We start from the raw sequence: 21,180 nt of genomic DNA, 5'->3' as shown, positions 1-21,180 counted from the left end.
ACCTTGGCCTCCCAAAGTGCTGGGATTACAGGTATGAGCCATCATGCTTGGCCATCTTTGGAGTGATTATTAATGGCATTGTGTTTTAAATTTTGATTTCTGCATGTTCATTGTCAATTTATAGAAATGTGACCAATTTTTGTGAGCTGATTTTGGGACTTGCAACCTTGGTGAACTTACTTATTAATTCTAAGGGTTAAAAACAATTCTTTTTGCCTGTTCTGTGGGATTTTCCACATAGACAATCATGTCATCTGCAAAGAGAGACAGTTTTATTTCTTCCTTTCCAATCTATATGTCATTTCCCTTTTTTTATCTTGTGCAGTGGCTAGAACTTCAATATGCAATATTAACAAGTTGTTCCTGATCTTAGGGGGAAGGCATCTTTCACCATTAAAATATGCTATTGGGGCCTGGGTGTGGTAGCTCATGCCTGTAATCCTAGCACTCTGGGAGGCCGAGGCAGGCAGATCACTTGAGGTCAGGAGCTCGAGACCAGCCTGGCCAACATGGTGAAACCCCATCTCTACTAAAAATACAAAAATTAGCTGGGCGTGGTGGCAGGTGCCTGTAATCCCAGCTACTCTGGAGGCTGAGGCAGGAGAATCTCTTGAACCTGGGAGGCGGAAGTTGCAGTGAGCCGAGATTGCACCTCTGCACTCCAGCCTGGGACACAGAGAGAGACTCTGTCTCAAAAAAAAAAAGAGAAAAAAAAAAAAAAAAATCTCCAGGAAAGCCATCTGAGCCTGAGGGTTTCTTTTTCAGGAACTTTTAAGGGACAAACTCAATTTCTTTAATAGTTAAAGGAATATTTAGGGTATCCATTTCATCTTAGATTTTGGTAGTTTGTGATTTTCAAGAAATTGGTCCATTTCTTCTAAATTGTTGAATTGTTATAGTATTCCCTTTTTATCCTTTTGATGTCTGCAGAATCTATGGTGATATCTCCTATTTCGTTCCTGATATTGATGATTTACATCATCTATTTTCATTTTTTGTCACCCTTGCTAGAGTTTATCAATTTTACTGATTTTTCAAAGAACCAGTTTTTTTCATTGATTTCCTCTATTGTTTTCTGCTTGTCAATTTCATTGATTTCTGTTGTTTATTATTTCATTCCTTCTGCTTGCTTTGGGTTTATTTTGCTCTTCTTTTTCAAGTTTCTTGAGATAGAAACTTATTGACTTGAGATCTTTCCTGATTTCTAATGTAAGCATTTCATGCTATACATTTCCCACTTTACCTATATCCTTCGCCCAGTACTTTGACAAAAATGCTTTGCTGTAATACTTGGTTAGCAACAGCCAGAGTAGCTTTGGGCCCACTGAAGAAAGTAACACTTGTGATCTAATCACCAACACTCGCACTGAATTGCAGAGAGATTCTCTCATGCATTCTAAGGGAGGAAATCCAGGACACCTATTTCTTTTTTTTTTTTTTTTTTTGAGACGGAGTCTCACTGTGTCTCCCAGGCTGGAGTGCAGTGGCGCGATCTCGGCTCACTGCAAGCTCCGCCCCCCGGGTTCACGCCATTCTCCCGCCTCAGCCTCCCAAGTAGCTGGGACTACAGGCGCCCGCTACCACGCCCGGCTAGTTTTTTGTATTTTTAGTAGAGACGGGGTTTCACCATGTTAGCCAGGATAGTCTCGATCTCCTGACCTCGTGATCCACCCGCCTCGGCCTCCCAAAGTGCTGGGATTACAGGCTTGAGCCACCGCGCCCGGCCCAGGACACCTATTTCATCCAAGAGCTAAGGTAGCAACAAAGCTCAAAGGTTAACCAAGAAGCAAAATGGTCTTCCTGCCTGAACTAAAACCATCTTCTAAGACTTTCTGTATCTCTGGAGAGAGAGCAGGGGTGTTATTAAATTTATTACATACTTTAAAAATTCTATATTGTCTTATATCCTAACTGGAAGGAAAGCGAAAGTGAGAAAAAAGGACACCTTCTGGGAGGAGGGACACAGAGAAAGGCAGGCAAGTAAAACACTCCAGGGTGCACCTGTGTTCAGGTGTAGAGGAGGGGCAGGGACAGAGAGTAAATGACAAGTCCACAAAACCATGCTCAACACCCATCCCCATCAAGGAAATGCAAGTCACAGCTCAATGAGATACCACTTCACACTCACAGGATGGCTAGAATCAAAAAGACAGGTAATACGAAGTATTGGTGAGAATGTGGAGAAGCTTGAACCCCATATACTTATGGGAATGTAAAATGGTGCAGCATTTTTGGAAAATTATTTAGCAGGTCATGGAAAAGTTAAATATGGGTACCACTGAATTGCACATTTTAAATGATTAAGACAGTAAATTTTATGTGACAGGTATTTTACCACAATGAAAAAAGTTAAACATAGAATTATTTTATGACCCAGCATGTCTACTCCTAGGTATATACTCAGGATAAATTTAAATGTATGTCTGCACAAAAACTTGCACACAGACCAGGGGCAGTAGCTCACACCTGTAATCCCAGCACTTTGGGAGGCCAAGGAGGGAGGATCGCCTGAGCCCAGGAGTCTGAGGCCAGCCTAGGCAACATAGGAAGACAATCTCTACCAAAGAGAAGAAAAAAAAAATCTAACCAGGCATGGTGGCATGTGCCTGTGGTCTCAGGTACTCAGGAGGCTGAGGTGGGAGGACTGTTGAGTCCAGCAGGAGGTCGAGGCTGGAGTAAGCTGTGAGTGGCAGTGAACCACTGCACTCCCACTAAGGGTGACAGATCGAGATCTTATCTCAGAAACAAAACAAAACAAAACAAAACCTCAGCCGGATGTGGTGGTTCACGCCTGTAATCCCAGCACTTTGGGAGCCCGAGGCGGGCAGGTTGCTTTGTAATCAGGAGTTTGAGATCAGCCTGGCCAACATGGCAAAACCTCATCTCTACTAAAAATACAAAAATTAGGCTGGGCGCAGTGCCTCATGCCTGTAATCCCAGCACTTTGGGAGGCCAAGGCAGATGGATCATTTGAGGTCAGGAGTTCAAGACCAGCCCGGCCAATATAGTGAAACTCTGTCACTACTAAAGTTACAAAAATTAGCTGGGTGGCAGTGGCACACGCCTGTAATCCCAGCTACTTGGGAGGCTGAGGCAGGAGAATCTCTTGAGCCTGGGAGACAGAGGTTGCAGTGAGCCAAGATTGTGCCATTGCACTCCAGTCTGGGCGACAGGGTGAGGCCCTGTCTAAAAAAAAAAAAAATCAGCCAGGCATGGTGGCATGTACCTGTGGTCCCAGCTACTCAGGAGGCTAAGGCTGGAGAATCACTCAAACCTGGAAGGCAGAGGTTGCAGTAAGCCAAGATCATGCCTTTGGTCTCCAGCCTAGGCGACAGAGTGTGACCCTGTCTCAAAAAAAAAACCAAAACCAAAGCCAAAACCAAAACCAAACCTATATACAAACATGCATAATGCATTGTTCATAACTGACAAAAAGTAGAAACAACCCAAATGTCCATTGAAGGACATCTGATGAATAGATAAATACATGGATTATTTGCTTATTTATATTGAAATATATAGAATATATTATTCCATATAATAGAATATTTTTCAGCCATAAAAAGGAATGAAGTACTGTTACCTCCTACAGCATGGATATACCTTGAAAAAATACTATGTTCTGTAAAAGAAGCCAGATACAAAAGGTTCCCTGTTATACAATTTCATTAATGTGAAGTGTCCAGAATAGGTAAATCTAGAGACAGAAAGTAGATGAGTGGTTTCCAGGGCTGGAAGGCGGGGTGGATTGGGAGTGGTGGTTAATGGGCATGAGGCTTCTTTTCAGGGTGATGGAAATGTTCTGGAATTAGATAGCGGTGACTGTAACTTTATTTTTTGAGAGACAGGGTCTTACTCTGTCAAGGCTGGAGCTCACTGCAGCCTCAACCTGGGCTCAAGCAATCCTCTCTTCTTAGCCTCTCAAGCAGCCAGGACTACAGGACAGGCGTGTGCCACCTCATCTGGCTAATTTTTTTAAAATTTTTTTTTGTAGAGATGGGAGTCTTGCAATGTTGCCCAGGCTGGACTCAAACTCCTGGCCTCAAGTGATCCTCTCCTCTTTGCCTCCCCAAATGCTGGGATTATGGGCATGAGCCACTGTGCCAGGCCAATTGTAACCTTAAAAGGGTGAATTCTGTAGTCTGTGAATTATATCTTGATTTTAAAAGCTGGTGAGAGCTTGGGAGAAGGATGTTTTCCCAGGAGCGGGGGCACAGAGACCAGGGGAAAGCACCGGGACAGGCAGGGACCAGGGCTGCCGCACACCCACAAAGACCTGGTGCAGTCTCTGACTTGTCCCTTGCTGGGGTGGGGTCTCGCTGCTGTTGCTGGCCCTGGACCTTGGAGCCAGAAACATCCTGGAGGCAATCATTGTCTTAGATGTGAGGAGCTCGGGCTTCAAATACAAATAAAGGCCTATGTAGATGAAATGAAAGTTTGTTTTAAGAAGCAAGAAAGAGCTGGCAGTGAGAAAGTATAGGGAGTAAGTGTAGATTTCTTTTGTATAAGCAACAAACGAGGTCTTCAACCAGGTTGAAGACAGGATTTCTTTCTAGGGTTCTATTTAGGGGAATCCTAAAGCAGGTTTTTTGTCCCCCAGTAGAGGGGAACGAGGAAATCAACAAGGATATATTAACAATGCTAGAGTAAACATGGAAAATAAAAGGAATATGGATGAAGGCTGCCACGTAAGGCTGGGCTGGTTGTACACCGCACAGCTGTGGGAGGAACCAGGCACACAGGTCTAGACACGTGGCAACTCCTGGAGATCTACACTGCACACTCCTTATCCTGGCAATAGAGAAGCTCCCTCCTTTGAGACAGGAGCCATTGGAGAGAGGGGGGAGGGTACATGGAGACACTGAGGCAGGGTGGAAGGGAGTTCAGAAGCCCCTGTCTTAGGCTTTCTACTTTGTCATTTAAGTAAGAGGGGAGGTTCTTTTTGGAGATTAAGAGAGAATGGTAGTTATTTGTGGGAGATCAAAAAAGTCTGGAGCAACAAGAGAAGACAGGAAGTCGAGAATATTAAGGGCTTCTCTGAGTCCACATGGCCTGAATTTCTATTGGACTCAGCTGCCACCACCTTGCAACTTCTTCCAGCACCTGGGGTGGGGTAAGTGGTGAGCAAGTAAGTAATGGGAATCACTCAGGGCTGGAAGCCAGAGAGCAGGGAGAAGTCAGAGGAGCACAGCTTCCTAAGGGGGCAGCTGATGGGGCTGAGCAGAGAGAAGAATGGGTCTGTGTGTGTCCTGGGATCCATCCTGGGACCTTTCCGGAGTGCCCAGGAGGAGCTGGAGCTGACTGGGTCTCCGTGCTTTTGGAGCTCAGTGGGGTACAGGCAAGACTGGCTAAGTGACAGACCTGGAAAGAGATGCCAGGAGGAAGGCCACTGGCAGAGTTGTGAGTGAGGCTAGCGAGGACCTGGTGCAGATCTGGGCATTCAGAGGTGGAGAGTTGGAGTCCCAGAGTGGGCCCTGACTAGGGTGGAGGCCACTCGTGTGAAAGGACCGGGTCACAGAGGGTAGGGTGCAGGGTCTGAGGATGAGGGAAGAGGATGGGAGAGAACAAGAAGATGCCCTGGATATGGGGTGAGAGGCAGGACCCAGTGCTCAAGAGCTGGCCTTGGCTCCTGCTGCCCTGGACCCCACCATGTGCCGTGCTCGTCACATCCACCCAGTACAGTGCCTCTTCCTGGGCTGGGCAAACACTTCATTATTCTTTGCTTTTCTCACTTTCCCTGCTGTCACTATAAACACAATTTCACAGCTACTCCAAAGTCCAGTTGAGTGTACAGTAACATTCTCAATCCTCTGCTCCTGGTATATAAAATATTTCTTCCTGAATTTTGTCATTCAAGTAAGAGTCCTGTGGTGGTAGCCTTTTTGGAGAGATTTTCTGATTCAAACGCAAGTTTGAGTTCTATACTATTTGTTCATTTATTTGACAAATCCTTTGTGAGTCCCCACCCTTTGTGGAGCACAGTAGGGACCAGAGTGGATGAGGTCTCGGCCCCTGGGCGCTGATGCTGCAGCAGGATGAACAGTAGAGCAATACATGAGAATGTGCATCGCACCAGAGACGAGTGGAGACCAGAGAGGAGTGGCAGTGTGCCCAGCATCAGGGGAGGGTGGTCAGGGGAGGGCTCTGAGGAGATGCCGGGAGGGCCCACTTGGATAAGGTGGTGGAGGGAGACACACGGACATTTGGGGAAAGAGCTTCCTGAGCCCCAGGGCAGGAAAGGCCGGAGTGAGGCGGGTAACTGGTGTGCTCAAGACCAGCCAGGGTGGCTGAAGAGGGAGCACAGGGAGAGTGGGTGGCAACCAGGCCAGAAAGCAGCCAGAGCCCTTGCAGGTCCCCCTGCCTTCAGCAAAGACAGAGGCAGAGACAGCACATGGGAAGGGGAGTGCAGGGGCTTAAGAACGCAGGGAATGCAGGGGGCCGGCCTAGTGAGGGGACAGACCCCCCCCCACCTGCTTAGGACTCTGCTCCTCTGACTTCTCCCCTCTGGCTTCCACCCCTGAGGGACCCCCCGATCCGCTTCCTCATCTCCCACCCCGTAGGTGCTGGGCAGCCTTTCTGTGTGACGTCGTGAGGGTGAACAGGTGTCAGGAGATGAGCTGGGAGGGGAAAGGTAGGGAGGGGTGAGGGGGCTGCAGGGGGAGCAGAAGAGGCCCAAGGTGATGGGAAGGTGGCGCCTGCAGCTGCTGAGGAAGGGGACGGTGACTCAGACACAGGGACCTTCCACCAGCCAGCACACCCTCCCCCACCCCTCCTCAAAGGGGCACTGATGCTCCTGGCCCGGTGAACACCTGCCAGGTGTTCACCTAACACAATAATCACTCCTCCTTTTTTCTGGACTAGAATCTCTCCACCTCCCTTGCAGCTGGTGCAGCTGCATGACCTGCTCTAGAAAGTGGGGTGTAGCTGTTGTCTGCACGGGGCTCTGCAAGAGCCCCTTGACTTTCCTGGGCAGAGGAGAGGGGTGAGAGGAGAGCCTCACACCTGTCTCTCCATCCTGCTTTGGAGACTGGAGCAGGTATTCCACAAGGAGGAAGAGAAGCCAACGTCCTGAGAATATGATGCAGAAGGACGGGCCTGGGACGACCCTGCCAAGCTGCCCAACAAAACCCGAGCCCATCTGCCTCTGGAATTCTCCAAGAGTGTAAGCCACTCAGGCAGGGTCTTTCACCTGCAGCTCAAGAAGCCCCTGGCCCACAGACGGGCTGGGGTGTGAGTGCGCAGCAAGCACCTTGCTCTCCTCGGAGGGCAGCGGCTCACAGCCAGCACCGTGGGCTCACTCTTTCCATGTTGCTCACCTGTAGGGTGCAGGACTCGCTGGTTATTTTATCATTTCTATTATATTTTCTAGGAATGGACTTCTTTTTTAGTGGAGAATCATCATCCCTTCTTTCACAATTAGGTAACTCATGGCATCCTAGTTATCTACTCTTCTTTTCAAAATGATTAACTACTAGCCACATACACAAAAAAATATATAATTTCTGTCTTATGAAAGTAGCCTTGGAATAATTCAGGCTTTTAAACTCATATTGGCCTTCCTGCAGATCTGATAATATTGTGAGTTCATAGAGCTTACCACTGTGAAGTCAGAGTAGAAAATACATCATCTCTTTCAGATTCCTGGAATAACTTCAGAAGTTCTGGATCCCCAGATAAATGTGCAAGAATGCGCAATTCAATCTGTGAAAAGTCTGTGGATACAGTTCTGCATTAATTTAGAATTTGCCAGCAATGTTCCTCGTGGCTGCTGCCTACCCCGGCCACCCTCAGACTCTCCTGACTGTAGCCTCAAGGTCCACGTCCCTGCCTCCCATCTCCCAGGGTCTTCTGGCCTCAGTGTCAGGAGGTGAGAAATGAAATGGGGAGGCTCGCACAAGGTGAGGAGGCTCAGGAGTGAGTAAGAATGTGTGCGTGGAGGGGAGTTGTTGTTATAAATAGGATGACCAGTTACCTTATAGGCCTCATCAACAAAGTGACATTGAGCAAAGGCATGGAGGAGGCAAAGGAGTGCACTAAGATGGTCTCTGGGGAAGAGGAATGGCTGGGCAAGGGCCTGGAGTGGAGGTGATACTGAGCTGGGAGAAGCAGGGCCGGGCAAGGCCGCAAAGAGCAGGGCAGACAAAGCACGGGGGTGGGGACCAAGGGTATCTGGGATTTAGATATGGTGATGAGGGGACACTGGAAGCAAAACTTGTTATTATGTACTGTGCCTTAGAATTTATTTGAAAGAGGCCGGCTGCAGTGGCTTATGCCTGTAATCCCAGTACTTTGGGAGGCCAAGGTGGGCAGATCACCTGAGGTCAGGAGTTCGAGACCAGCCTGACCAACACGGTGAAACCCTGTCTCTACTAAAAATACAAAAATTATCCAGGCGTGGTGGTGCACACCTGTAATCCCAGTTACTTGGGAGGTTGAGGCAGGAGAATCGCTTGAACCCAGGAGGCAGAGGTTGCAGTGAGCCAAGATCGCACCATTGCACTCCAGGCTGGGCCACAAGAGCGAGACGCTGTTTAAAAGAAAAAAAAAAAAAAAGAATTTATTTGAAAGAATGAATTCCATAAGTACCTTTGAATTGTTCAATTTCTAAACCATTGAACTCTATGAAAATGCATAAAGTAAGCTACAGAAACGTACCTGCTGCTAGAAAGGTGTGGCCTTTGGATGAAACAAACATGGCCCTCGGGGAGATCGTGAGAATTTCGTCTTCTTTACCTGAATTGTTATTTCAAGAGCATTTAGTGACTTTGGTCGTGAACTGATTCATAGCTATTCCTCAATACAATATTATTTGAATATTATTCTAAAGTCAAGAGTTAAGATTTAAAATTTTTCTGAATATTTTTATGAATTTAATTTTTTTAGAGATGGGGGTCTCACTTTGTTGCCCAGGCTGGAGTGCAGTGGCACAATCATAGCTCACTGCAGCCTTGCACTCCAGGGCTTAAGCAATACTCCTGCCTCAGCTTCCCAAAGCAAGCTGGGACTACAGGTGCACACCGCCATCACCAGCTCATTTTTAAGTTTCTTATAGAGACAGGGTCTCACTATGTTGCCCAGGCTAGTCTCAAACTCCCGGACTTAAGCAATCCTCCTGCCTTGGCCCCCCAAAGTACTAGGATTACAGGTGTGAGCCATAGTGCCTGGCCTTATTAATGTAACTTAAAAATAACATATTACTACTGAAAGTTAACTAGGTTTTCTGTCTTTTTAAAATTTTCTGTTTTGTCTAGAATTCTTAGTGAAGAAAAGAAAAAGTCAAATGTTGACAACTGAATGCATTCCAGTAAAAGCAATCTTGAAACTCTCTGAGCCTCACTGATTGAAGGTCTATCTGGGAAGCACAATTGTGATTTTCCCACTGAAGACATTTTAAAGGGGCAGCAGGGGATGAAGCTGCTCAGGATCCCTCTCCATGGACCCTATTTCAGGGCAGTCACATGTATTTTAGAAAAGACTGCTCATCGGGGTGGGAAACAGTAGCTCACACCTGTAATCCCAGCACTTTGGGAGGCCGAGGTGGGAAGATCACTTGAGCCCAGGAGTTTGAGACCAGCCTGGGCAACATGATGAAACCTCATCTCTACTAAAAATGCAAAAAATTAGCTCGCCGTGGTGGTGTATGCCTGTAATCCCAGCTACTAGGGAGGCTGAGGCAGGAGAATCGCTTGAACCCAGGAGGTGAAGGTTGCAGTGAGCTGAGATCATGACATTGCACTCCAGCCTGGGCAACAGAGCGAGACTCTGTCTCAAAAAAGAGAAGAGAAGAGGAGAGGAGAGGAGAGAAGAGGGGAGGGGAGGGGAGGGAAGGGGAGGGGAGAGGAGAGAAGAGACAAGACTGCTCATCGGGTTTCACTGCTTTGCCAGGACCTTCTTGCACAGCAGGGCCCCCAAGAGAAGGGCAGGAGCACCACTGCCAAGGGGAGGACGTGTACAGGGCATGGGCAGCAGAACTCTCATTTGCTCAGATTTGAACTTTTTCTTTTTTAGAAATGTACCCATCAGCATTACAGCAGAATAGTTTAAAAGAAAGACGAGTGTTAGTGTGCTTTATAATGTGCTCTTAGACTCTTTTTAAGAGTGTTAGTGTGCTTTTATAAACATTTCCAGTAATGTTCAGACTTTAATAAGCACCAGTGCTATTATATGTTTGTTTTTTCTTTATTGGGAGGCTGGTGGGGGAGAGATGGTAGGAGGAAAGCTACTTTCCTGATATAATTATCATCTATTTCCACTTGTAAACTGCTAACAGGGAGGTACCATATCACTTTAGCTGTTTTTTATTTTTTCAATGTATATTTAAATCCTGGTGATGCAAATACAAAGAACTTCAGGAAGGTGAAGCAGTTAGTTCTACAGAAAATCAATGACAAGTAACCTTTTTAAAAATTTTAAAAACGGCACAGTGGCTCACACCTGTAATCCCAGCACTTTGGGAGGCTGAGGTGGGAGGATCACTTATGCCCAGGAGTTTGAGACCAGCTTTGGCAACATGGCAAAGCCTCATCTCTACAAAAAATACACACACACACAAATTAGCCGGGTATGGTGGTGCATGCCTGTAGGCCCAGCTACCCAGGAGATTGAGGTGGGAGAATCACCTGAGCCTAGGAGGTCAAGGCTGCAGTGAGCCATGATCGCACAACTGTACTTCAACCTGGGTGACAGAGTGACACCCTGTCTCATAAAACAATTACCCAAGACTTTATTTAGCAAGATAGTAAGAAATGAGTTACCTTTAAAATTCTTAGGTTTAGTAATCTGAATTGGGTGCTTGGAGATACCTTGGATATTCTGTTAATAATAAGAGACTAGCTTTAGTTAAAACATCTACTCTTAATCTGTACCATTTAGGATATTTAATGGGCATCACATTTTATTAAACATTAAAACAAGTAAGCCAATGTATCATGCATAAGCACATTAATACTTAATACAATTGTCTAATATCAAAACATAATTTTGGTGAATATACCACTAAATGTACTTAGCAGATTTGAGAACAATTCCTTTTGACTCCAGCCTGTGTGACTCTTAACATAATTATGTACATTCTTCTTACAGCAGCCCAAATTATGAACTCAGCTAACTTAAAAATTCCTACAACATATGCTGATGGTAGGTTTTGGTCAAATTTGTACATTGTACTTTTATTTGAGAACATATTTTAAGATGAAAATTCTGGTCTCTTTGATGCTGGTCATTGCCCTCCCTCACAGGTCCTGGCACTTGGTACCTGCCTCTGTCTCAGCCTGTCCTAAACTTAGTGGCTTGTGCTGCGTCCCCTGCAAACTCTTAGGGTCATTTGTCAAGCACCTTCACACTTTTACAACTTGGACAATGTGCAATGGTTCACATGCTTCTAGCCCGTTTCAACTATTCAAATCATGAGAATTTCTGTCACAACATCTTTTGGATTCTTGGTAGTATCTTGAACAATAATACCCTGCTATGTCTGGGAATAGAACTCCCTGGGCATTATTAGTTAGTCTTGACTCCCTGGCTAAATCTGACGAATTGCGCCAAGCATCAAAGTCCCGGAGTCTTACAGCGATGCTCCTTAGTTCCGCCTAGAAACCCTGGGAAGTGGTAAGGCCACATTGTCCTCCTCATTTTTTTAAGATGAGGACGCGAAGGCCTTGGAGTATTAAGTCAGTGGCTCTCAAGTTTTCTATACATTAAAATCACATGATACCTCAAAAAATACCCAATATTTACAGGAAAAGCTCAATAATAGTGTAGAGATGACAGAGAAAACAGCTATTGAATTTGAAGAGAGATCAATAGAAATGATCCAATCTAAAGAAGGGAGGAACAATAAACAAAGACTCAGGGATCTGTGGGCTAGTATCAAAAGACAATATCAAATTGTGTTCTCTTAGTTCCTGGAGAAAAGAAAGAGAATTGTGCAGAAAAATATTTTCTTAAAGAAATAATGCCTTCAAATTCTGAAATTTAGTGAAAGACATACTTTTTCCAATTTGAGAAGCTGAACAACCCTAAATATGGTAAATTAAAAGATAACCAGGCCCAAAAACATCATAATCAAACTGCTGAAAAACTATAATTGAAAAAACATCTTGAAAATAGCCAGAGCAAAATTGACACTTTACATGCTGAGGAATGGCAACGTGCGTGACTGCAGACGTCTTATCAGGGACCATGCAGACCAGAAGACAGTGGAACTACAACTTTCACAGACTGAAAGAAAAGAACTGCCAACTCAGAACTCTTTATTCTATCCTCCAGGAATGAAGGTGAGTTAAAGACATTCTCAGACGAATAAAAATTAAGGTACTCTGTCTGTCATCTGCAGACCTGCTCTAAAAGAAATGCTACAGGAAATTCTACAGGCTGAAGGGAAATGCTTCCAAAGGGAAACCTGCAACTTCAGGAATGAAAGATGAGCAACAGAAATGGTCAGCATCTGGGTAAATATTAATAAATCACCTTTTTTGAGTTCAATGGCTTATGTAAGCATTTTGCGTCTTATTTGAAGTGGTAGAATATGAAATCTAAAAATAGCCTGTGATTGGGCACAGTGGATCACACCCGCAATCCCAGCACTTTGGGAACCCAAGGCAGGAGGATCGCTTGTGCCTAGGAGTTTGAGGCCAGCCCGATGTAAATTTACATGGCTATTATAAAAAATAGCAAAAAATAACATGCTGGCAATAATGCAAAGAAAGGGGGAACTCTGGTATACTGTTGGTGGTAAAGTAAATTAGTGCAGTCACTATGGAAAACAGTATGGAGGTTCCTCAAAAAAAGAAAAATTAAAATACCATATGATCCAGCAATCCAGTGCAGGGGATGTATGGAAAAGAAAGGAAATCAGTACGACAAATAAGTATCTGCACTCCCATGTTTATTGCAGCCCCGTTCACAACACTCAAGATATGGAATCTGCCTAAGTGCTCATCAGTGGGTGAATGGATAAAGAAAATGTGGTAAATATACACAATGAAATACTATTCTGCCATAAAAAGAATGACATCCTGTCACCTGCAGCAACATGGATGAGCCTGGAGGCCATTATGTCAAGTGAAATAAACCATTAAACATGCAATATTTGCAGTGTATGTACATAGTGGTAGCAGAACTGTTCACCTGTACCCCTGTGGAAAACAACTTTATTAACTAGAGTGCAGTAATTGGGTTCAGTTGCTTCTGCCTTTTGTCTTTAAGACTCCACTCATTTCAGGTCAGCATCTTTTTCCTCCCCTGCCCCCCAACAACTTTCCCCAGTGAGGCTGTTTCACACAAATTTAATATAATTAGATTGATATGTCACATTCTGTTTTCCATCCTGAGATCCCCCAACTTCATAAATGACTTTTTTTTTTTTTTTTTTTTTTTTTGAGACGGAGTCTGGCTCTGTAGCCCAGGCTAGAGTGCAGTGGCCGGATCTCAGCTCACTGCAAGCTCCGCCTCCCGGGTTCACGCCATTCTCCGGCCTCAGCCTCCCGAGTAGCTGGGGCTACAGGTGCCCGCCACCTCGCCCGGCTAGTTTTTTGTATTTCTTAGTAGAGACGGGGTTTCACCGTGTTAGCCAGGATGGTCTCGATCTCCTGACCTCGTGATCCACCCGTCTCGGCCTCCCAAAGTGCTGGGATTACAGGCTTGAGCCACCGCGCCCGGCCATAAATGACTTTTTAAAATTTACATACATTGTAGTTCACTCTTGCTGTTGTACATTCTATTGGTTTTGACAAATGCATAGTGTCAGCTATCCACCATTATAGTATCACACAAAATAGTCTTACCACCCAAAACAATCCCTGGAGCTTTACTTATCCAACCTCATCCCCAAGTCCCAGCTCAGAACTTCTGGAAACCACTAACCTGTTACTGTCTCTACAGTTCTGCCTTTTCCAAAACGTCACATAGTTTGGAATCGTACGGTATGTAGCCTTTCCAGATTGATTTATTTCATTTGGCAATATGAATTTAAGATTCATCCATGCCTTTTTATGGCTTTATAGCTTATTCCTTTTTATCACTGAATAATATTTCCCAGTATGAATGTGTCACAGTTCATCTATTCACCTCTAAAAAGACATCTTGGTGGGTTACAGTTTTTGGTGATTATAAATAAAGATGCCATAAGCATTTGTGTGCAGGTTCTTGTGTGGACATAAGTTTTCAAATTAATTTGGTGGATGCCTAGGTGTGTAATGGTTGGATCATATGGCATTTAGTTCTGAAAGAAACTGCCAAACTAGAAAAGTGGCTGTACCATTTTTCATCCCCACCAGCAATGAATGAGTGCCTGTTGCTCCACACCCTCACCAATTAATAATGTAAGGGTTTTTTAATTTTTATTTTTTTTGCTTTTTGATCTTAGTCGTTCTAATATGTATGTAGTGGGATCTTGTTGTTGTTTTAACCTCCTCACCTTTTTGATACCACGACTTCTCCTCATCCTTCAAATCTGCACACAAGCAGACTTCCTCCTTTCCTTAAGAAAGAAACCTCCTCTAGCTCCCTAAGCAAGCAGGCTGGGGGTCTGTCACAATGCTCTGGAGAGCATCCTTGACAACTCTCAGTTCAGATGAAGTACTGATCACAACACTGAACAGCTGGGGACCTGGATCCCCCTTACCAGGAGCACCTCACACATAGAAAGCATGTAATACATGCGTGTTTACTGAATGAGTGAGACAGAGAAGCACTGAAAGCCTGTCAGTAATAAAAACTGAATACACGTAATGTACAAATTGCCACCTTTGACTAAACTCCTTCCTTCTGCTTGTGCCTTGTGCACGTATCCCTCCAATACTGATGATGTTCTGCTACACAGAAAGCACCACGACACGCAGCCCAGGGTGGGGCAGCAACGCAAAAGAACTCACACACAAATCTGGCCTTCTGGGAGTTATTGTCTGTCGTGACGTGTGTATCACACATACAAGTCACATAACGCAGGGTTCAAATGAACAAAATGAAAGGGTGTCACAGGAGACTCTCCATGGCGCTCTGAGGGAAGAAGAGAGTACTTCAGGCCCCTGAGGAGTGAGGCAGGGGAAATCAGCCTCATTGATGGCAAATTTCCAGGAAATCAGGAGACAGGAAGCAGCCACAGAACCACATGTGTTTCTTCTGTAACCGACCTTCACAGCCCTTCAGCAAGGCCTCTCTGGAGGAGGTACCAGCCCATGCCAAGCCTTCCATGGCCAATGCTCCCCGCTGGTTGTGGCACTGTGCGCCAGGGAGATCTGTGAATGTCTGTTCATGTGCATGGGTTCACATTTCCAAACACATGAAACGCTGCTGCACTTCTCTGTGGGCCTCTGTGATGCAAGCAGCCATCACACAGAGTACCGTCCCTAACGCCTCATGGGCAAACGCATGCTCACAGGTGTCTACGTGAGCAATGAGCACAAACAGCATGTGAGCTACCAAAGACCAAAGGTGACCAAAGTGACTGTGGCGGGAAGCAACAACTAACAAGAGTCTGAACATCTGGGAGGAAGCTGGGTCCCACTGGGTGGGAGGCAGAATGTGGAAGAAGCCTGTGGGTGGCACCCAGCACACTAGGGGTGTGGATGAAAGTGTGGTTGTCACACGACCATGAGAGCATCGAAGTCAGACATCACTCTAGCAAGCGGCTGCTGTCACAGACCAACACCAGGTGCTAGCACACAGGAGAACCGTTCGAGGAAGAAGAATAGAGAAGCGATCACTACCTGTAGGCATCCTTTACCGGGAGGGGCTAGACTCCCCGTTACTCTCCTTGGGCGAGGAGATGGCCACCCAGGCCGACAGCAAATGGTGATATCTGAATGTTTCTGCAGGTGAAAGCCTCGGAACCAGCACACTCCTAATTTGTTGGAGTCAATCATGTTATTTACATTACATCAGCTGGTCCCCTCGTGTTGACCATCCATGGACATTTCATCTCCCAGGTCCAACCAATGTCCAGGGGGCGGAGACCATGCCCATGGGTCTCCTAAGCACTCTGGAGCCGAGCAGAGGGAGCACACAGTGACACAAGCACACAGCAGAATGACTGTTTTAAGTTCCCCAAACTATGGAAATGGAAGCAAACTGGAATACTTTTCTTAGAATTTTAATATCCTCTAGGGTATACAATTTTCTGCTGTTACTGTGGACATCAAAATGTGTGGAAATCACTTCTCAGCTGCCTGTGTAAATAAGCCCAGTCAAACCCCACAGAGGTGGGCTCAGTCCCCATGGGTTGCTCTGGGCAGCCCAAGTCTCCCGTGAGTGGCTGCAGGGGAAAGTGCCAGCTGTGGGGAGGGGGCACACCCCAGCATCTGTTTTCATGGTGAACTTGGTATGTTTTTGCAAAAAACAGAAATGATCTAAAAAAATTGAATGTTAGCCTCTATTTAACATTCAGTGAAAGGCAAGGTGCTGAGATGATGTTTTCATTCTACAATGTGGCATTTGTTAAAATCTCAGTAGTTGTTAAGTGAAATGCTACGCAGGGAATAGTTTCAGCTGTGGGTGAAGGGGTTGCACCCAGGAGGTACATGAGCCTTTGCTTTTCTCCCTAGGTACTGTGTGGGCCTGGGTATCTTCATCTGTCTACCTGACCGAAGCTCCAGATGGAAGATGCCAAACTGGGGAGGTGGTGGATATAAGGAAAAGGTGATGGCAGCCCTGCTTTTAATGTGTCGGTTATGTCCTTGCAGCCTCTGGAATGAAGCCAAAGGAAAGTGACAGTCACAGGGTCTCGGCCAGCCTGAGGGCACGCCGGCTCTTCTCCTCTTGAGAAAGCTGTGGCAGCTGCCCCACACGCGCCTTCCTGGGTGCCAGGCTGTGTGAGGCACCTGAGAGGTGCTGTGCAAAACAGCCACATGGCACTCCGCCCTCTGGACACAGCCTCCCGGGGCAGGGCCCACGGCATCTTCACTGTGTCCCCAGCACCTACTACACAGCCCAGCACACAGGAGCAATTCACAAATGGTGGTTGAATGAGTAAGATGAAAAATAAGTAATTTTTTTTTTTTGAGACGGAGTCTCGCTCTGTTGCCCAGGCTGGAGTGCAATCTCCGCTCACTGCAAGCTCCACCCCCCAGGTTCATGCCATTCTCCTGCCTCAGCCTCCCAAGTAGCTGGGACTACAGGCGCCTGCCACCTTGCCCGGCTAATTTATATATATATATTTTTAGTAGAGACAGGGTTTCACAGTGTTAGCCAGGATGGTTTCGATCTCCTGACCTCGTGATCTGCCTGCCTCGGCCTCCCAAAGTGCTGGGATTACAGGTGCGAGCCACTGCGCCTGGTTGAAAAATAAATAATTTTCACAACAACCTAGCAAAGAAGGTGCTACTTTTATCATTCCATGGATTAGAAAAGTGAGGTTTCCATAAGTTAAGTAACTTGCTAGAATAACACAGCTATTGACTGAGCTGAGATTTGAACTCAGTTCTGCCCTGGGCCAAGGTTCTGTTGCCTCCAGAGTCTGCCGGAAAATGCCAGAGGTCTCCTGAAATAATTTTTCTTGATACAAAAAAAACCAAACCAAACCAAAACAAAAAACCCAAGTGAAAACCACAACAAAAACACAGAAAAGGGCAGCTGGCACAGAGCTCAGAGTGAGGGCCACAGCGGCATAGCTGCTACGGCACCTGGGCTAGGCTGATGCCGCTGCACTTGACCTAAGCAGCTTGTGGAGCCTGACCTGCAGCCTGAAGGGCAGTGTGGCCCTGACCCCATGTGGGGTCTGGAACCCTGTGAGTGGCTTGGATGGGAAGCCCCCTCTGCCCACTCCACCTTGATACACTCCCGTGGCCCCCCTCACCCACTAAAGCTTCTGCTCAGTTGCCCCCTCCCCAACCTCTTTAACACTGCCTTCCCGAGGCTGGCAATCCTCCCGCCACTACATCCGTTCCACACATTCCACTCTCCTTTGTATTGTTTCTTATTCCACATGCGTACTGGCTGTCTCATGCCTTCTATCCCGAAGACTTCACAGAGCAGAGGGGTTTCTTTGCGGGGGTGGGAGGGTTGGAGTGCACAGTGTTACTCTGTAACCCAGGCTGGAGTGCAGTGGTGTGATCTTGGCTCGCTGCAACCTCCTCCTCCTGGGTTCAAACAATTCTCCTGCCTCAGCCTCCCGAGTAGGTGGGATTATAGGTGCATGCTACCACACCCAGCTAAGTTTTGTATTTTTAGTAGAGACAAGGTTTCATCATTTTGGCCAGGTTGGTCTCAAACTCCTGACCTTGTGATCCGCCCACCTCAGCCTCCCAAAGTGCTGGGATTATAGGCATGAACCATCGCGCCCGGCCAGGGCAGAGTTTTGACCCATACAGTGCAAGCACCCTGAACATCCTGGCACACAGCTGTTCAGAAAACATCTGTTGAATAAATGATGACGAATGGAGAGTGGCAGGAAATGGAGTTGGAGAAGCAGGTGGGGTCAGACCATCCGAAGCCCTAAGAGCCAGGTGAGGAGACCAGACATTAGTTAGCCCAAGAGCTCTGGGAGCCACTAGAGACTTTAGGGAGTGGAGCTAAGGCGTTGGGCCTGCATTTCTGAGAGACTCCTGGCTGGAGGGATGAGAGCAGGAAGGTGGGTGGGGAGCTGGAAGTCTGGCACCAAGATGTGTAGACAACAAGGGTGGGGACAGCTATACCGGGAGGCCCAAAGGCCTTGGTGCCCAGCCGGGACCCCTGGGCTCCAGCCTTTGTGACCAGTTAGTTGAGCTGAGGAATCACCACCTCCACAGGGTAGCTCAGAGGAGAAGCCAAAGATCTGGCTTAAAAATGGTGAAATCAGCCAGGTGCGGTGGCTCATACCTGTAATTCCAGCACTTTGAGAGGTCGAGGTGGGTGGATTATTTGAGGTCAGGAGTTCAAGACCAGCCTGGCCAATATAGTGAAATGTGGTCTCTCATAAAAATACAAAAATTAGCCAAGTGTGGTGGTGCATGCCTGTAATCCCAGCTACTTGGGAGGCTGAGGCTACTCTGAACCCAGGAGGCAGAGGTTACAGTGAGCCAAGAATGTGCCACTGCACTCCAGCCTAGACAACAGAGTGAGACTCTGTCTCAAAAAAAAAGGAAGAAAGGAAAAAAAAGAAAACGGTGAAATCACTGTGCCCTTTTTTTTTTTCTCTCTAAGATTCCTGAAGGAAAGCTGAATGAAGAGGGTTGAGACTCATGAGCATCTGTGCAGGCGTGGAAGCTGCCGGGAAAGGAGGTGCTTGTGCAGTGGGCTCTGAGGAGCAAGGATGAGCACCCTTGACCACAACAAATGGGTAGAGGGAGAGGAGCCCACTCCTCTGGGAAGGGGACAAGGTGCAGGGTCAGAGGGGAAGGGCAGAGCCACACTGGGTCACCAGCAGGGCAGAGTGGGGACAGGGAGGAGCCACGGAAATGGGCCAGGTCCCCAGGGGGAAGCATGAGCCTCTGCCAAGCAGGGCTGGCTGGAGCCTGGGGCCCGCAGCTCCCCTGGGGTCAGCAAGGCTGTGGTCACTGTACTGGACAGCGTGACTCAAAGGGAGCCAGGCTCCTCCACCTGCCAGCCTTTGGCTCTGATGATCCATTTTAAACTGTGGGTCTCAGTTCCTTAGTGGGTCACAAACAGCACTTTCAAAGGTGAACTGAATAGAAGAGAAAATAGCAATGTGCGCTGCACGCAGTGGAACCTGGAACCTGCTCTGCATATATCCCAGTCAAGAGGCAATGCACAGAAAGTACCAGAAAGCTCCTCTTCCCACTGTGAGGTGACGGATGGAATAAGGGGATGGCTCCGTTTACTCTAGGTAGAAATAGGAAAATATTAAATCACTCAAAATAATAAAGTACAAAGATTTTAAAAGTTCATTTGGGTTTCAAATAGTGCTACAGATTTAGCAGTAATTATGTGATGTATGAACACCTGGCTAATAAATCTTTTGATAATATTTAAATTATATCATATGGGAGGAATATTCATCAGGAAAGCAGAAAAATAACACGGCAACAACGTAAAGGTCTTGATTAGAATTACTTCAAAATAGTACTTATATCATTTATGTGGGTCCTAATGAGAACAGAGCCTAAAGACTACATCAGGAAAGAAAGTCCTCTTCATGTGGGGGTATAGTCAGTACCCTGAAGAAAATTTTATAAGAATCTCCAGGAAATAACAACTTACGAGTGGCTGGGGCTCTGGAAGACAGAATAGAACACTTCCTATTAGAACTCAAAAGGTAAATAGTAAACAGCTCTTTCACTTGTTTTTGGTACATTCAAAGGGATTTTTTTTTTTTTTTTTTTTTGAGACGGAGTCTTGCTCTGTCGCCCAGGCTGGATGCAGTGGCATAATCTCGGCTCACTGCAACTCTGCCTGCCGGTTCAAGTGATTCTCCTGCCTCGGCCTCCGGAGTAGCTGGGATTACAGGTGTGCTCCACCATGCCCAGCTAATTTTTCTATTTTTAGTAGAGACAGGGTTTCACCATGTTGGTCAGGCTGGTCTCGAACTCCTGAACTCATGATCTGTCCACCTCAGCCTCCCAAAGTGCTGGGATTACAGGCATGAGCCACCGTGCCTGGCTGGGATTTGTTAAATTGATGCATGGAACAGGTTTAAAGTGTGTAACCCTTATTTCTGCTGACGGTAAGAATAAACTAATTTGCCACTTGGGCTGGGCACAGTGGCTCATGCCTGTAATCCCAACACTTTGGGAGACCAAGGTGAGTGGATCACTTGAGGCCAGGAGTTCAAGACCAGCCTGGCCACCATGGCAAAGCCCCATCTCTACCAAAAATACAAAAATTAGCCAGGTGTGGTGGTTGTACATCTGTAATCCCAGCTACTCGGGAGGCTGAGACACAAGAATTGCTTGAACCAGGGAGGTGGAGGTTGCAGTGGGCCAAGATGACGCCACTGCACTCCAGCCTGGATGACAGAGTGAGATTCTGTCTAAAAAAAAAAAAAAAAAATTGCCACTTGTGGAGGACACAGGCTATTTGGGGCCATACAATACTTTCTTTTCCATTTTGTTTAGAAAATGACACTTGGATCTTCATGATGGTGCCCACCACCCCCCTCCTTTAAGCCAACCAGCGGACCTCATCGTCATGGAGACACAGGGAGACACTTGCCAAGGCATCTGCGAGACGCGTGTCTTCATCCTTCTGTGAAGCTGCATGAGATGCTCTGCATCCCCACTGGAGAGAAACCCAGCAAGCACCGCCCAG

General features: G+C 46.6%; 1 protein-coding gene and 1 long non-coding RNA gene across 3 annotated transcripts in view; one reads left to right on the top strand and one right to left on the bottom strand.

Moving 5' to 3' along the window:
* POLN (DNA polymerase nu) overlaps positions 1-21,180 on the bottom strand; it is a 168,719-nt gene that overhangs the window by 41,999 nt on the left and 105,540 nt on the right. For both annotated transcript variants that reach the window (XM_031664783.1, XM_031664784.1), the window contains 3 exons: positions 10,755-10,812; positions 8,656-8,733; positions 7,598-7,712 (listed from right to left, as the gene is read on the bottom strand). In XM_031664783.1, coding sequence (XP_031520643.1) covers positions 7,598-7,712; positions 8,656-8,733; positions 10,755-10,812 — 251 coding nt within the window. The remainder of the gene's footprint in view (positions 1-7,597; positions 7,713-8,655; positions 8,734-10,754; positions 10,813-21,180) is intronic.
* On the top strand, positions 7,598-21,068 carry LOC103881966. The gene is made up of 5 exons (XR_002521908.2): positions 7,598-7,898; positions 12,335-12,449; positions 16,542-16,635; positions 19,117-19,194; positions 20,988-21,068. It is a non-coding gene; the product is annotated as an uncharacterized LOC103881966 (long non-coding RNA).

This window comes from Papio anubis, chromosome 3 (assembly GCF_008728515.1).
Source record: "Papio anubis isolate 15944 chromosome 3, Panubis1.0, whole genome shotgun sequence".
Lineage (NCBI taxonomy): Eukaryota > Metazoa > Chordata > Mammalia > Primates > Cercopithecidae > Papio > Papio anubis.
The sequence above is the reverse complement of the archived record's forward strand: the minus strand, read 5'-3'. Positions and strand labels throughout refer to the sequence as shown.